Consider the following 17,285-nt stretch of genomic DNA (forward strand, 5'->3'; position numbering starts at 1 on the left):
CCCGAGGGTCACTGCTGGTACCCTCTGCACCGGGCACCCCAGCCCAGGGGCCATACGGCCCGCATGGGACAAGAGCCCAGCAGGGCGTGCGCTGCCCGACCCAGAGGAGCCCTGGGCTTGCGCCCAAGCAAGAGGGCCTGGGGCCCAGCGCCAGCCTCCAGGTGAGGCTGGGGGCGCGTGAAGGTGCAGCCTGTGCCCCACAGACTCGGGGCGGTCCCAGGCTGCCGTGTGCGCAGTGTCCCGAGAGAGGCTCTCTGAAGACCCACACGTGGGGCGCCCGGGGGTCGAGGCCGAGGCTCCGGGGCCACAAAAGCAGGATCCCGACCGGGGGATCGAGGAGGGGGCGCCAACTCACAGGGTGTGCAGCCCAGGCAGGTGCTGGAATGCCGACCGCCCCACAAACTGGATCGGGTTGTCATAGAAGTGTCTGCAGGACAGACAAGATCTTCGCTGCCCTCCCAGCAGGCGAGGCACATGTCCGCTCCCCCCGCCCGCCCTGTTGCCCCCAAGACCGGAACCAGCACATGGGGAGCACCCCCATCCCACGCGCCAACCACGCCCGCCCCCAAGGGGAGCAAGGGCTCACATGGTCTGCAGCAGAGGGTTCCCCAGGAAGGCCTTCTCTGGGATGGCCCTGATGTTGTTGTTATGGAAACCCCTGGGGGACGACACAGGCATCAGGGAGACCCCAGGACGCCCTCCGGCAGCCAGACAAGAAGGCTGGGGCCAGAAGGACGCAGCCGGGGACCCCGGGGACCCCCTCCCGTCTCTTCCATCCTTGGGAAGGAGAGCCAGCAGGCTGGGGGTGGGGGTGAGAGCGGAGAGGAGCAGGCCTGGACCCCGAGGGCAGAGCTCTGCAGGGTCCCCGGGAGGGCACGTGGGGAAGCACAGAGAGACAGGGGCTCCCGGAGGAGACGCGGGCGCCAAAGGCAGGCGGGCTTGGTCTCAAGGCCATGAACTGGGGAGCAGACCCACGGAGGGGAGGGCCGGGGCGGGTGGACACCCATGGCTGAATAGGAGAACTGGTGGGTGGAGCCCCCACCGAGTGCCGGGCTCTGGGAGCCGGGAACGGCAGGTCTGGCGTCGGGGATAACCGTCCAAAGTCAACACTGGACTGGGATGCACGGTCCTCTCTGAACTGCCCCGACACCCTCAGTCACTAAACTGCCCCCTACCAGTGCCCGCCTGCCTGCCGAGTTCGTGCAGGGCCCCGCGGGAGTCCGCCCCTCTCATGTCTGATCACCCACTTCTCGTCCAGGGCTGTGCTGAGCCCCGAGGGCCAGAGGTCCGAGCCCTGAGGGCCAGAGGTCCGAGCCCCGTCCTCAGGCCGCCGTGGATGGACAGACACACACACACCCGGGCTGCTGCTCCTGGTGCCCCGGCCTGCACACCCCGGAGCCCCACGCCCTCCCCAGAGCAGTATCCCTCATCTGGGGCTCCGGGCCCCGAGGACAGGCAGCCATTCCCCTGGGACCCTCCCCCACGGCCCCATGCCCACCGCCTGGCATCCCTGCCAGCGTTGGACTGGGTGAGGGTGGCGTGAACCTGGCACCCAAGGTCACAGGTGGCAGCGGGGCAGACCCTGCGTGGCCTGGGGGCTCGGGCTCCAGCTCCAAACCTCTGCCGCCTGAACCGGCCGCACGCAGACCCCGGCCCGCTGCCTGGTGGCCGCTCCCCACAGAGGCTGCCTCCCAACCCCGGGCCGCCCCCTCCCCGCCCATCTCCTGTCAGCCTTTCCACCTTCGTTCTCCCTCCCTGATCGCCCCCTGACCACACGCAGCCTCCAAGGCTGACCTCAGGCCCGTCAGCCGGCAGTGCCCTCTGGACACCAGACCATCGTCGCTGAGGAGACAGTCCAGGGCTGGACCTACACGCCGGCCCTGAGCCGCCCTGTCCTGCCCTGAGCTGTGTCCTCGGGGGCCTGGGCACACCTCCGACCATCTCACCCCAGCGTGCATCCGGCAGGCACCCTGCAGAGCAGGTGCTGAGCAACCCATCCGAGACTAAGACAAGCTGGGCTCGTTGTCACCCCCGGGGGTGGGGGCTGAGGAGGGGCCCCAAGGTACAAATGAGGCCCACTCCCAGGCCTTCCAGGCGGGGCCAGCCTCGCTCTCCCAGGCCGGAAGGGCCCAGCTCCCCTGACGGCCCAGCTGGAGACGCTCCGGGCCGAGCAGTGAGGCCTGTGACCCCTGACCTGGGGGGAGGGAGTCACGACCTTGGGAGGTGAGGGCGTGGGGGCCCGCGGACACAGAGGACAGCCCGGACCCCACAGTGGCGCTTACAGTTCCTGCAGGCGGCCCAGCGTCTGGATGGCCACGGGGAACTCGTGCAGCTGGTTGCAGTTCAGGTCTCTGGAAAGGAGGCGGGCGGTCACTGTGGGGGCTCCCGGGGCTCGGGGCCCGGGAAACAGACGCTGGGCTCTGGGTTGGCTGAAGGGAGGGCCTGCCTGGCCACAGATCCGTCTGCGGGAATACTGTGCTGATACGTAGAACCAGACCTTCAGGAGGGCCCTGGGCTGAGAAGAGAGTCTCAGGCCTCGGGGACAGTGGCGGCTAGGAGGGGCCCGGGAGCAGGGGCAGGTTAACACTGCAGCTGCTGGGGCGGGGGAGAGGCCTGGACGCCCCCCGGGCCCACCCCAGCCCCGCGCTACAACCCAATCCAGAAAGGCGCTCCCCCACCATGCAGGGAGCCCGGCTGGTCCGCTGCCCCGCGTGGGATGATGGCCTCGGGGGTCCTGCTGATGGCCAGCACCCAGGGCCCTGGCCCCGGCCCCGAGTGGATGCCCCGCCACTGGGCGACGGGCACAGGGGTCCGCGAGAAGTCATGTGCATCATTCACACCACGGATCAGGGCTTTGGGGGGCGTCCACGGGGCAGTGACGAGACACTCCACGTGCCTTTCCTCACGAGACACGCTAATGTCTGACAGAGACATTCTCTCCACCAACTGGAATGCAAGCTCCTGAAGGCACAAGCTTTGCTCTTTTCCAGTTGAAACCCCAGAAGGGCCCTGGCACAGAGCCGCGGCCAGCAGACCTGTCGCCTCCACAAGTGAGTCAGGGAAAGGTGGAGACAGCGCAACCAAGAGACACGCACGGACTGCCCGGAGGCACCCGGGCTTGAGAGGCACCAGCACACCCTGGGCGGCGCCCTCGGCTGCTGGGGCAGGAGGCTGGGGCGGGCCCCTGGGGGCTCGCTGCCCGGGCCTCACACACTTCCCCGGACTGAGCGGTCCCAGCCCTCTCGCCAGCCTCTGGTCAGGAATTTTGCCAGGAACGGCCTGACAGACAGTGGGAAAGGCATGTAAACCAACCGGCTGTGTTTACAGGAATACGTGGGAGAATAAAAACGGTGCAGATGTCTAAAAGATTCTGCAAACCGCACGCCAGAGGTGGCCTGCGTTTCCCATCTGGACGTCTACGCAGCTTCGAGAACCTGGGTAGCTGCCAAGCCCTGCTTCACAGGGGGCCGCGCGGACGCTGCCTCTGGTCTAACTGCCCAGGAACACCCCTGCCAGCTCTCTGCCCCCCGAGGAACCAGCTCGGGGCGGAGGGCATTTGCTGCCGGCCCGAGACACACGGACGCCCACCCGGGCAGAGTGGGTGGCAGCGAGGTGGATGGGAAGCGCCGTCTAGACAGCAGGCCGAGCGGCTGCGGCCGGATGTGGTGGGTCCCGCCTGCCCAGGTGCCGGCCTGTGCGGACGGAGCTGCAGGCGGCGGGGGCGCAGGGCAGGTGCAGGCACAGGCGGGTCTTCGGGGCAGACAGGTGGGTCTGCAGGCTCCATGGGTCATGGCCCTGGTCCAGGTGTGGGTGCAGGCTGGACCTCAGGCGGAGAGCGTGGTCTGCAGGAGGTGGGGGGGAGGCGGGGCCACGGCTGAGCAAACGGCACTGTTTCCAGGGGAGGCAGGGGAACGCACGCTGTCCGGCCTGGTTTCTCCCTGCTTGACGGGATCCCCAGACACCCTCGCCAGCTCCGAGCCTTCCCCTGCGGGCTTGCGGGCACTGCTCATGGTTCACCCGTATTACAGCCAAGGGAAGGCAGCACAGGCACTGGAGAAGGTTCCAGACCACACCCAGCGTGGCCTGGCCACGGCGGGGACCGCTGCATCCACTCCAAACCCCCGTCCCCTCTGTCTGCAGCCACACTGCCCAGGGCCACAGCCACCAGCCCCGCTGGCCGCACACGCGTGTGACACGTTCACAACGTGGAGGGTTTCGTGCTTAGCGTCACGGGCCACACTCCAACTGCGCGGTCACGAGTGCTGGCCGCCGTGTCAACGGCCCAGATGGGACCTCCCCACGGCCACAGGAAGCTCTGTCCCGCATCCCCATCCCTGGTGATAGGAGGAGTGGCCGGGATCTCGGGGTTCTGGCTCCCCGCGGTCGGCGTGGCCACAGGGCTGGTCCTCCCCACAAAACCAGGAGGGCAGGCTTTACAAAGCACCCAGCCTGCCCTGTGGCCTCCCCCCACTTCCACCAGCTGGAGGCCAAGTGCCAGAGCCCTGGGCACGCCTAGGCCCCACGCCACCACGTGGAGGAGGGCCGCCTGCTGAGGAGACGGGGCCCCCACCCTCAGCGACAAGCACACGGTCCAGGAATAAAGCCCTAAACTCCTCCCCGGTTTGCGCCACGCCCTGGGCCTTGGTCTACTGGCGGCCGCTCCTGGGCCCTGCGCCGACCCAGCGTCACTCCAGGGCTTGCCCTCGAGTCTGGGGCCCACTGGCCAAGTTGTTGCTGTTGCTGTTCAGTCACTAAGTCTGTCCAGCTCTCTGCAACCCCACGGACTGCAGCACACCAGGCTTCCCTGTCCTTCACTATCTCCCGGAGTTTGTTCAAACTCATGTCCACCGAGTTGCTGATGCCATCCAACCATCTCATCCTCTGTTGCCCCCTTCTCCTCCCACCTTCAATCTTCCCCAGCATCAGGGTCTTTTCCACTGAGTCGGCCCTTCGCATCAGGTGGTCAAACTATTGGCGCTTCAGCTTCAGCATTAGTCCTTCCAATGAGTATTCAAGATTGATTTCCTTTAGGATTGACTGGTTTGATCTCCTCACAGTCCAAGAGACTCTCAAGAGTCTTCTCCAACACCACAGTTTGAAAGCATCAATTCTTCAGCACTCAGCCTCCTTTATGGTCCAGCTCTCACATCCATACATGACTACTGGAAAAACCATAGCTTTGACTAGACGGACCTTTGTCAGCAAAGTGATGTCTCTGCTTTTTAATATGCTGTCTAGGTTGGTCATAGTTTTTCTTCCAAGGAGCACGCGTCTTTCATTTCACGGCTGCATCACCATCCACAGTGATTTTGGAGCCCAAGAAAATAAAGCCTCTAACTGTTTCATTTACCCCCTTCTATTTGTCATGAAGTGATGGGACCAGATGCCATGATCTTAGTTTTCTGAATGTTGAGATTTAAGCCACCTTTTTCACTCTCTTCTTTCACTTTCATCAAGAGCCTCTTTAGTTCTTCTTCACTTTCTGCTGTAAGCGTGGTGTCATCTGCATATCTGAGATATTGATACTTTTTATATTATTAATTCTCCCGGCAATCTTGATTCCAGTGTGTGCTTCACCCAGCCCGGCATTTCGCCTGATGTTCTCTGCATATAAGTCACATAAGCAGGGTGGCAATATACAGCCTTGACGGACTCCTTTCCCTGTTTTCAACCAGTCCATTGTTCCACGTCTGGTTCTGTTGCTTCCTGACCTGCATACAGGTTTCTCGGGAGGCAGGCAGGTTGGTCTGGTTTTCCCATCTCTTTAGGAATTTTTCAGTTCGTTGTGATCCATACAGTCAAAGGCTTTAGCATAGTCAGTGAAGCAGATGTTTTTCTGGAATTCCCTTGCATTTCCTATGATCCAACAGATGCTGACGATTTGATCTCTGATTCCTCTGCCTTTTCTAAATCCAGCTTGAAGATCTGGAAGTTCTAGGTTCATGTACTGTTGAAGCCCAGCTTGGAGAATTTTGAGCATTATTACCAGCCTTAGAGATGTCTCTAAAGTAGGAAGCAGAGGCTGTCACCCTTCCAGACGCTTGGAGAAGCCTTCTCATGACTCACAGAGCAGCGTTCCGTGCCTCATGGGCTCCGACCCCTGGAGTGACCTTTCAGCTCCACCAACCGTCTCACCTGGTGGAGTCTCCCCTTCCCGGTACAGCTGCGACCCCTGGGCCCTCGGCCCACACCCTTGCCCCACACCTTCAGGGCTCCCAGCCCTAGGCCCCCTTGGAGTGCTACCTCCTGAAGCCAACCCTGTCCCTGGGTCAGAACAGCTCACTCCCTCTTCCGGAACTTTTCTGTTGTTTTCTCTAGCAACCCGGTCAGGTGAGACAGGAGAAAATGCTGGTGGGGTAACACTGCTGATGAGACGGTGGCAACTGTGGTCGGGTTCGAGCTGCTCCGCCGTTGCAGGTCATTTCCCATGCCAGGCCTTCAAGGCAGCTACTGTTATTGCCTCTGTTCTGCAAAGAGGAACACGTGCAGAGGGAGGCCACCCCTGACAGCAGCTCGAGGAGAGGATGCTCGGACTGCGGCCCTGGGCGCGTGCGTCCAGCACGGGGCTGTCCTGGTTCACAGCGTCCTCCTCCTGGTTCATACTGTCTGCCCGGGAGACCAGAAGCCTGCTGTCATCAGGAAGCAGACGGGATCCCCTGTGGGCTTCCGAAGCCGAGGCACCGGCCGTGTGTGCGATATCCACCGTCAGGGCGATGGTCTGACCCCCTGGGCCCTCGGGCCAGTGGTGACCTGAGGGCTCCTGAGGACTGAGCCTGCCTTCCCTGGTGGAAGGCCGATTCCTCTGTAGCCGGTGATTCACAGGGCCTTAAACCTCAGCTGGAAAACTCCTGAAGGCTGTGGAGTCCATTCTCTTTAATGGCCTGGAATCAGCCACAGCCCAGAGCTGTTTCGTCTGCGGCTCCTGGAGCCGGGTGCAGGAGAGGAAGGGCTGAGGTTAAAGGGAGCTGGTTCCCACCTCCAGCCAGAGCTTGGTGTGGAAGTGCAGCTGTCGTGGCTGGTCCTTCCCCTCGTCTGCTCATCCAGCCAAGCCCAACAGGATGACAGTGTTGGCGAATGTGGCCAGGGATGTGCCAGGACTGCCTCCCGGGTCTCCCTCCGTCCGCTGTGCAGCAGTGGCCGCTCCTGGAGTCCACAGAGCCGCACTGTGGATTCGGAGCAGAGCCGGCGGGATTACCGTCGCCTTGTCCAGCCCCAACATTTTACTGATCAGGAACTGAGGCTCAGAGAGAAGCTGTGGACCTCTGCCCATCAGAGCAGGACCCCGAAGCTGGCACTGCTCTTTCGGCTCCAGGCTCACACGTCTCGGAGCTACCCAGAGTGCGTCCCGCTGGGCTCCAGGAAGCAGGGCCACAGCAAGGCTTTAGGGAAAGTGGGAGAGAGGGTGAGCAGAGGGGTTCTGGCTTCCCCAGCTGCTCGCAAGCAGGTCAAGGTAGGTGCCTGAGCTGGAGGCCGGGTCTTCTGTGCGTCTTCGTCTCTGGAGCAGGTGGGAGAGTGCCGATCGCCGGGGGCCAGCAGCATCCCCTGGGCCAGGCGCTGACCTCTGCTGGGCTTGCTCGCCACCTGCTCCTCCGGGGACGCCCACTGCGCGAGGGGCCCTGTTCACCAGGCCCAGAGCGTGTAGAGAGGGCTTCTCTCCTGCTCCCTCTTCCTGGACACGAGGCTCCGGAGCGGAGGACAGACCCACAAGTTGGTCTCCACTTTCCACAGTCGTCCAGAGGTTACCATCATTAATGGGGCTTCCGCTGACATTTTTACTCTCAAGGCTAATGGTAATCGCCAGATGACAGACAAAGATGCGTGGGGGAATGTGGGGGAGCCCAGATGTTTCTGAGGCTATAAACCCTGAGCCCCCTTCATCCCCACGGCCAGGATGCAGGGCGGCCACACGCGGCGAGCGCAAGCACCTCTGCACTGCTGAGCCCGAGCCCCGAGCGACTCCACACGCTCAGGGCACACGGGCGCAACTTCAGGACCAACAGGCTGCTTTCCTGTCTAACAGCCTGCCTACCAGGCCACCCATCAACAAAGGCAGCAGTCAGCACATCGTCCTCCTTTCTACCGAGAGAGGAACTTGCCCTTCCGCCTCCCTCCACCTCCGCCCTCTTCTTTGCCAGAAAGACACCCTGGACTGTCCCTGACGGGGTAGTCCTGCTGACCATAAGGGAGCTGCTGTTCCGACACCGAGGGCCCATGCTGCCCTGCCCTCAGGAGGGCCCCGAGAAGCCTCGACTGGCAGAGAGAAAACACTCAGCAGGCCAGGGGTCATCCCTGGGGTGCTTGGCGCTGGGGCTCCACCTCTGCCTGACGCCTGCTGCCTGCGTGGCAGCCGCTGGTGTTTCAGTCACCGCCTCGTCCTGAGCATTCCCTTCCCCGCCCCCTTGGGCTGCGGGCAGACGACCACCCGTGGGCGACAAGCCTCCTCCACCTCTGGGTCCTCCCAGGTTATTTGCATCAAGGTTTGCAGCCTCGTTACATTCTCACCACCTTGCCCAGAAAAGCCCCGGGTGCTCTGAGATGTGATGCTCAGAGAAGGACCCGGCTCTGTAGGTGAAGGCGGGTGCCCGTGGCAGCACCCCTCAGCTGGACCACCAGGACGCGGGGCCGTCCGTGCAGGTCACGGTGGAATGCAGCGGCCTGAAGAAGGGGCCCCGAGGCCAGGCCGCAGTGCGTGTGGGGGGGACCCCGAGTCAGGCAGGGACGAGGGACCACCCGCTGAGTGTCTCTCCGAGCTAGACGGTGTGACGGGATCGGGGCCGCTCCCGGGCTGTGGATCTTTAAGTCTGGTTCTGGCCTTAGAGCCGCGTAGTCTGTGACGAGGGTTATGACTTTCTGGTTCATAAATGTTCCGAGCCTACAGCAGGGGCCTGGCACACACTACACACCCAGCAGCGTGCACGGAGCCAGTGAACTGAAGAAGCAGAAGAGAGGGCAGTCCCCGCCTCCTTCCCGTGGGCGCTGGGGGCCAGACCTCAGCCCCCCAGGCCTCTCTCCACGGCGTCCTCCGGAAACCTGCAGCCCAGCAGTCTACAGGCCCTCCTTCAACCACCTCCCCCACCCCACTGCGGACCAGCTCGAGCAGGGCCTGGGGTGCAGGACCCACGGGGCCCGCAGGCTGGCAGGGGAGCCGTGACAAGCACGGTGGCCATGGCTGCCCCAGAGAGAGCAGGTAGGGCTGCCCTGCAGCGGAGAAGAATCAACCGTCGTCCTGGGTGGGACACAGGCGGACACACCAAGAGCTCAGCTTTCTGCCTGTGAGGAGTCATTAGTGGTTCTGGGGAAAAGCCAGAGAAAAGATGTTTTATATGAACAATAAATTCTTCCATGAGCCACAAAACCCCACAGATTTGCAGCTAATAAGCCCACTGCTGCTGCTGCTGCTAAGTCGCTTCAGTCGTGTCCGACTCTGTGCGACCCCAGAGACAGCAGCCCACCAGGCTCCCCCGTCCCTGGGATTCTCCAGGCAAGAATACTGGAGCGGGTTGCCATCTCCTTCTCCAGTACGTGAAAGTGAAAAGTGAAAGTGAAGTCTCTCAGTCGTGTCTGACTCTTAGCAACCCCATGGACTGTAGCCCACCAGGCTCCTCCATCCATGGGATTTTCCAGGCAAGAGTACTGGAGTGGGTGCCATTGCCTTCTCCGAATAAGCCCACAAGCGTAGGTGATTAAGGACTAGCAAGGGAAAAGCTCAGTGTCCCCAGGTTTGGCCTCGGGCAGCCGCGGGCTGAGACTGGGCCAGAGGCAGGGCACTCCGGGTGCCAGCCCGCGGGCAGCGGAGCAGACTGAACTGTAGCCCCCAAAAGACAAGTCCGAGTCCTCACCCTTGGAAGCTGTGACCTTACTTGGAGAAAGGGTCTTTGCAGATGTAAGATAAGGACCCTCTCAAGAGTGCTGGCTTATCAGGGCGGGCAGCAGAGCCAACAAGGTCCTCACCCAAAGAGGAGCCCCAGGACGCCTTGAGAAGCGGACGCAGAGACTGCAGGGAGCGCCCACCAGCCCAGGGACCTCAGGGACCTCGGCAGGTGCCAGATGTGACGGGCTCCTGCAGATTCCGCTGCAGACCCCTCAGAGGAACCACCCCCTCCAACCCGACTCCAGACCCCCTGCCCCCTGAGCTGTGGGGAAATACAATTCTGGAGTTGTTTTTAAGCCACAAGGTTTGTCTAATCTGTTACGGCAGCCACAGAAAACTAGTCAGTGGCTGTGCCCAACCTGCTGGGCATCCCTGTCCGGGCATGCCTGGCTCCCAGCCTACAGAGGAGGTGATCCCGGCTCAGGCGCGGGGAACACTCTGCCTGCGCCTTCTGACTCAGTGCAGGAGGGAAGCGGGGAGGAGGGAGGGAGGAAATAAGAGTAACTAACTACTGGGGGGAAAGGCGCATTGCTGTCCATCTGGAGCTACAGGGACGACAGGCTGAGGCAGCCAGCGTAAGAGAGCACCAGCGTTCCAGGCTCTGGGAACTGTAAGACATCTCCCCGCTTTCCACCTGTGGGGACTGAGGCCCCCACAGCCCAGGCGACCTGCACATGGCGCATGCCAACGGCAGAGCAGGGTCTGGACCCCGCAAGGACCTCCGTGCAAAGCCCCTGGGGGCTGTCCCTGGTCAAAGCTGACCATCGGGCCCAGAATGGGGAGGTTCAGTCAGTTCAGTCCCTCAGCCGTGTCCGACTCTTTGCGACCCCGTGAACCGCAGCACGCCAGGCCTCCCTGTCCATCACCAACTCCCGGGGTTTACTCAGACTCATGTCCATGGAGTTGGTGATGCCATCCAGCCATCTCATCCTCTGTCGCCCCCTTCTCCTCCCGCCTTCAATCTTTCCCAGCATCAGGGTCTTTTCAAATGAGCCAGTTCTTCGCATCAGGTGGCCAAAGTATTGAAATCTCAGCTTCAGCATCAGTCCTTCCAAGGAATAGTCAGGACTGATTTTCTTTAGGATGGACTGGCTGGACGTCCTTGCAGTCCAAGGACTCTCAGGAGTCTTCTCCAACACCACAGTTCAGAAGTGTGAACTCTTTGGTGCTCCCTGGGATGTGGCTGGATGCTTTCAGGGCCCAGGCCAGGCCGCTTTGGGGCAGAGTCTGCTGGCCGGGGTGGTTTCAGGGACGAGAGGCAGAGGACCCTTTGCCTGGCGGCTGCTGTTGCCGTGAGAACGCTCTGCGAGGCAGATCCTGGAAAGCCCGCAAGGAGGAGGCACAGCTTCAGGCCGTCCCCCCAGACCTCTGCTGGGCACTGGTCCTGGGCTAGAAGCGCCGTGGCCCCAGCCCCTTCACGGGGGTGGCCCAGCAGCACAGGCACTGGGCTACTCTGATTCGTTCAGTGAGGTGAAAAGAGGCCAGAGGGAGGCGACGCGCTCTGAACCCAGGCCCCTCTGTCCTCACAGGGCTGCAGTCGTCAGACCCCAGACCCAGGCCGGTGGGGGCGGGCTCAGCTGTGAGCACGGTGGTTAGGCCTCTTCTTTCTGAACAACTTCAGCTTTCTAAACAAATTCACCGGTAAGTTCAGCCGGGCCTTTTAGGACTTTCCTCAACAGTTCCGCAGGGCATGCCGGGGCCTGCAGGCATGGTTTCCAGACACTGACCTCAGGGCCTGACAACATCCTCGGAGAACCTCCCTTTTCCTTCTCACTGGGCCCCTGGCAAGTCCAGGGACTGGTCTGAGCTCAGGGAGCTGGCACTGAATGGAGCGACGCGCCAGGAAGCCAGAGGCTTGGGGTCCACTGTCCGTCACTTATGAACTACAGAAACCTGGGCAGCTTGCCCCGAATCTCTGGATGGGTCTGGCCTGGAAAGTGGAGGTGCAGGACTCCGGAGCACTCTGACCTGGATCTCCCAAGGGGCCGGCACCCTCACTGTGGGAGCAGAAAGGAGGCATGCATGCAGGATGGCATCTGTGCCTGCTGCCCGCAGCCAGGCTTCCCTGCAGGCTCTGCACGGTGAGGTGGCCTCAGGGAGCCAGGAGCCAGTTCCCACAGCCTGGCCCGTGCGATCAGACTCCCCGAGCAGGCAGGGCCTGCACCCCCCAGTCTGCGGGTTTCGTCCTGCCGCAGGAGGGTGGGCAGGCAGCCCCGGCCCCCACCCCGCCCTGGTCTCCTGGTGCTGCTGTTCTGGCATAAAAGAGAGTGTGTGCGTGTTCATCTCACTCGTGCAGGTGAGAGAATCCAGGGCCCACAGGGCAGGGGGCTCCTGCTCTGGTGCCCCAGCTGGCAGAGGAAGACCCGGGTGGGCGGTGGAGCCCAGGGCATCTGGCCTCCAGAGCAGAGGTCACAACAGAAGCAAGGTGGTCACAGGGTCCCTGTGCAGTGCTCGAGCCATGCGCCCTGGTGTGTGTGGGAGTGTGTGTGTGGGTGTGTGTCTGGGCACCTGGCCCTCCACCCCTCCCCGGGTGGAAGAGCTGGGGGCCGCTGTCTCTCTGGAGAGGAGCCCACAGCTCAAGCCCAGCTGCAGCTCGGGCCAGGAAGCTTTGGTAGAGGGTCTAAGTGGCGGAGCCTTGGCCCTGCAGAGAGCCATGCACAGACGCCCCAGGGTGACCACGGGGCTGCAGAGCAGGCCACTGACGCAACAGTTCAAGGTCTGACTTCCTCTCCTCCCGCTTCCAACCTCCCCCTCCACCCCCCACGTCCGGCTGTCTAGCCGGCCCCCCAACAAGCACTCTGGGCGACAAAGGACAAGAACATACCCTCCTTTTCAACGGGAGAGCAAACGTTGGAAGGAGAACTCAGTTCTCGGGGATGGGGTGGGAGGGTGTTGAGCTCACGGCTGGGGTGGGGTGCAGGGGCGCTGGTGCCCGGGGGCGCCAGCTCCAGCAGAGCCCCCACGGCTCTCCTTCAGTCCACATGCGCCTGGAAGGTCGGCGTCACTGTGGGTGAGACACTGCAGGCCTTGCTGCCGGGCGGTCCTGCCCCTGCAGCAGGTCCCCCAGCCGGTCCGTGCCCTCCACAGAGTGGGTGCAGGCCCCGGGTCTGTGCGGCAGGCTGGCTCCGCCGCAGATGAAAGGCAGGTGGGCGCCACCCGTGGCTCTGAAGCCCAGCCAGGCAGGTTGAGCCCAATGCCCTGCACTGCCATCCAGGCTCATTGAGAAAGAATCAGGCCGCCGCCCCGATGGTGAAGAAACCACCGCTAGCTGGCTTTCGAGAGGGAACGCACACCCACCATGGCCCCCTTCCCAGCCGACTTCCCAGCAGAGCTCCCCGTCCACCCACCGGCCAGGCAGACACAGGCCTCCCCCGACGCAGGCGCCTCATGGCTCCAAACCTGCCTCCCAGCTCCGGGTCCCCGAGGGAGGGGGCTGTGGGCACGGTAGTCAGGGCTGCTGGCTGCCTGCCCCCACCGCCCAGGGGCTGCTGGCACCGGGCACACAGCAGGCAGTTCACACGGGGCCCAGAGACTGGACCAGCTCGGGACCTGGGCGTGTTTTCTCGGTCAACCCCCAAGGTCTGCTCTGCCCACGGACAGTAAGTCCAGGACCAGCTCTGCAGATGCCCACAGCCCAGCACGGCAACCGAGGGGCCTAGACCATGCTGGTCAACTGTCCACCTGCCCCTGGCGGCCAGCCGGGCAAGGCCGGCTCTCCTGATCACAGGCTGGTGCAGCGGCCCTCGCGGGAGGCAGGCTGGGGTGGGCAGCCCTGCGCTTCGGCCCCGCGTCCCATCCACTCCCCGCAGCCCAGGCTTGCTGGTCCCAGCCTGTCTCCTCTGCTGCTTGGATGCGGGAAAGCCCTCACCTCAGGAATGAGGCTCCGTGTGTGGGGTGGGGTGTCAGGGGCAAGAACATTGGCCCGTGAGTCGGGGCTCACTCTTGGGACCTCCCAGGCCTGGCCCCGCTGTGGGTGACTGAGATGCAGCCTTCCCAGGAGCCGTGGGGTGGCGGGACCGCAGAGGGGGCGCCGAGGGCGTGGGCACGCTCTGGACAGAGCTGATCCAGGACGTGACGTGGGGTCACGCGGCCTCCCCAGAGTCCACAGCTTGGGCGCTGACAGGCGCGCCCCACTCCATCAGCAGCACGCTCCCTCCCCAAGCCTTCTGTCTCCAGGTTCAGGGCCCTCATTCTTCCTGGTTCTCCTCAAAGCCCCACGTCCATCTCAGATCTCGTGGGCTTTGGTCTCCCTGTGGGCACAGCCCCTCCCCCAGGAAGAGGGGGGCGCCCTCTGAGAGGGACCCTCCAGGGAAAGGCCGCGCCCATCGGGACTCGGGCCGTCGGCAGCACTCACAGGGTCTCCAGGTTCTGCAGCCCCTCGAAGCTGTGCGCCCCCAGATGCCGGATGCGGTTGTTATGGAGATGCCTGTGTGGGAGGAGAGGCGTGTCAGGGGAGGACCCAGGGCCGCATGGCGGGGGTGGGGGACGTACGCTCTCAAGCAGGAACAGCCAGGTCTCCAAGGCTGGAGACCGCGGGCTACACTGTGTCCGCTTCCTGTCAAAGGAAAAAGCCAGAGACGTGGCCTCGGGCGCGGGGGTGGTGAGTGTGGGAGAGACTCCCGTGGTCGAGAGCAAACTGAAAGTAAACCACAGCACGTTCTCCCAATTCCTAATGGAAAGAGTGCAAGCATTAACACGGAAACGGGCCCCACCCCAGCCCAATATTGTAACAGCAGCAGCACAGCAAGGACGGAGAGAGGCTCAGAGCAGAGGCCGAGGCCGCGGAAACGCGCCGGGCCCTCAGCAGAGGCCCAGCTGTGAAAAGAAGGTCCTGAGACGGCTCCAGGGAGCCCCCGAGCTGGAGAGACGCAGGGTGTCTTTCCGGGGGGTGGGGGGCAGGGAAGGAGATGAAGGCTCCTCCGGAGCTGAGCCCAGGGGGACCTCTGTCGGGAGGGAACGCGCATCTCCCACAGCCTGAGCCTGCGGAGGGAGCCCTGCCTGCACAGCACCCCACACACCGGGGCCCACCCCACACACCAGGCCCCGGGCACCTGTGGGCAGGCGACCCTCATTCACCCACAGTCCCAGCCCACAAGCTGCAGTCTGGGGGGAGCCCAGGGGGCCCTTGGCAATGCAGCGGTCCCAGGGGGAGCCAGGAAAAGGTGTCAGCTGGCAACCGTGCAAGCACACAGCAGGAAACTAGGAGCAGCCAAGGCCGCTGGAGCCCCAGCCCGCAGGGGGCCGCTTGAGCCGCAGCCCGCAGGAAGCCGTCGTGGGCAAGGGGCAGCAGGACGCTCATCAGCCCCTTCTGCCGCAAAGCAAGCCCATGAGCACCCCAGAGGCAGCACTTTAAATGGCGGGGAAGGAGGCTGTAGACTGTGAATCGAGGACCAAAACTACATCATGAAAAACTAGTCAATAAATTTGCAGCAGGGAGCGGTACAGGGCGTCAGAGAGAACGCCTGAGCTGACACCAGAAGCTGAGAGGCCACGGCTGCGAGTCACACGCGGGCGCTGACGGCTCTGGGGCCGGATCCAAAGGCAGACAAAGGGCGTATTCAGAAGCGCAACCAGAAGAAAACCCTCCAAAATAGAGTGGAATCCGGAGGTGAAAAGCACGTGTTGTTTCAGGAAAACTGGATGAAGAAAATCCCACACTGTGTCATAGTCTAGTGAAGCCATTCAAGTTCAAAGATTAAAAAATATCTTTGGGCAGGAGAAGGAAATTGCGAACAAGGGAAGGACTCAGTCTGGCCTCCAGGATGCTCAGGGAGCAGGGTGGCAGGCGTGGCGGGTAGGGACTGCGTGCTCCCCGCTCCTCCGCCAGGAGGCACCAGACTCCGCAGGGGCTTCCGATTTGATGGGGGAACACAGCCCCCGGCTTCCAGGAGTGAGCCCTGGCCCTCCCCACTTCCTCCAACTCTCAGCACACTCAGCCTTTCTCCCTGTGCCCCCACCCCACTGAAGCTCGTCTCCAGCCCACTCTGCCATCCCAGTGCCTCCTGCTTCTGCACGTCCAGCCTCAGGCCTGCAGACCACTGCACTAACCCTGGCGTCCTGAGCGCCTCTGGCAGCCCAGCCTCCTGGGACTTCTGGTCTGGAGGAAGGGATGAGACCCACACCCAAGCCAGCACTGCAGTCCACTCAGGCCCTCCCAGGGGTCCCCGCAGGGCGGCCTGATGAAGGCTCAGGGCTCGGGCTGAAGGGAAGCCCCTCTCCGTCAGCTGGTCACCCATGCCTCTGGCCTGAGCCTCGAGCACCCATCTTTCTCCTCTGCGCTTTTCTGCAGGCCAGCCCGGAGGCCTGGGCAGCCTCCTGCAGCCCCCTTGCCCTGGATGGCCTCCAGCCACAGCAGCCCCTCTCCTGCCTCAGGGCGTCATCAGGGCCTCCAGGCTCTCCTGAGCTCTCCCGCCCCTGCCCCCAGGAGACCTGAGATCCCGGACTGAGCTTCTGCACCCCACTCCTCGACCAGACCCTGGCCTCCGACCCTGACTCTTCCTCCACAATGTCCCTCAGGCCGGTGCGTCTGCCTCCGCCCTCCCGTGTCCCTCTGTGTCCTGCAGTCACCCTCCTGGGGCCCCTTCCCACCTCCAGGCCCCCCACTGGCAGGCCAGAGTCAAACCTGCGCTCCGAGGTCCCAGCTCACCTCTCCAGCCTCCTCTCCAGCCCCACTGGCCCACTCGCCGGCGCGTCCTCACCGACACCTGCCGAGTGCCTGTCCCCTGCTCCTCACCCATCCAGCTCTAAACCGTCCTTCCAGCCAGGACCACCCCGCAGGCCCCTGTCCCCCACCAGCTGCTCCGGCCGCCCTGCGCCCGGGCCGAGGCTGACTCAACACCCAGTACCCTCGTCCTGCGCTCCGGGGCGGCACTGCTGTCCTTCCCAGTGCCCCCGCCACTCCCCCAGGCCTGGGGCAGCAGCTGGAGCTCACTCCTGGCTCTGCAGGTCCCACAGGACGTGGCTCCTGCTCCCACTTGCTCCTGCTGCTCAGCAGTCAGTGGCCCACCGTGAGGACCCCTCATTCCAGGAGTTCCGTCTCTCAGAGACCCACGATTCGCAGGGAGCACCAGGACGTCACAGGGATATCACCAAAGCTGGGATCAGGGCTCCCGTCCTGCTCGCCCTCTGCCAACCCACGGCCACCCAGGGAGGATGCTGCGGCCGTCCCGACAGAGGATGAGGCTCTGGAGCAGTTCATCTGTGTCTCCCATCTCCCAGGACAGAGAATCAGACAAACAAATGCTGCTCCTCCCTCTCTCAGAAGGAACTAAGCCTTGTCCACTCCTTGGTTTGGAAAATCAAACCAGATTTCCAAGAGCAGAGGAGGCCTCACGCCCATTTCACAAAGTCTGGACATTCCCGTGGCAGTAAGTCTGTAACCCAGAGCAATTACACACAGTCGCCAAGCCCTGGG

At 63.2% G+C, this 17,285-nt stretch overlaps 1 protein-coding gene across 4 annotated transcripts in view; it reads right to left on the reverse strand.

The window, feature by feature from the left end:
• LGR6 (leucine rich repeat containing G protein-coupled receptor 6) overlaps nucleotides 1–17,285 on the reverse strand; it is an 86,151-nt gene that overhangs the window by 11,826 nt on the left and 57,040 nt on the right. For 2 of the 4 annotated variants that reach the window (XM_010813594.4, XM_010813598.4), the window contains 4 exons: nucleotides 14,226–14,297; nucleotides 2,283–2,351; nucleotides 587–658; nucleotides 356–427 (listed from right to left, as the gene is read on the reverse strand). In XM_010813594.4, coding sequence (XP_010811896.2) covers nucleotides 356–427; nucleotides 587–658; nucleotides 2,283–2,351; nucleotides 14,226–14,297 — 285 coding nt within the window. The remainder of the gene's footprint in view (nucleotides 1–355; nucleotides 428–586; nucleotides 659–2,282; nucleotides 2,352–14,225; nucleotides 14,298–17,285) is intronic. The other 2 variants (XM_024976932.2, XM_024976933.2) reach the window with 2 other exon arrangements.

The sequence above is a fragment of the Bos taurus genome, chromosome 16 (genome assembly GCF_002263795.3).
Source record: "Bos taurus isolate L1 Dominette 01449 registration number 42190680 breed Hereford chromosome 16, ARS-UCD2.0, whole genome shotgun sequence".
Taxonomy (NCBI): domain Eukaryota; kingdom Metazoa; phylum Chordata; class Mammalia; order Artiodactyla; family Bovidae; genus Bos; species Bos taurus.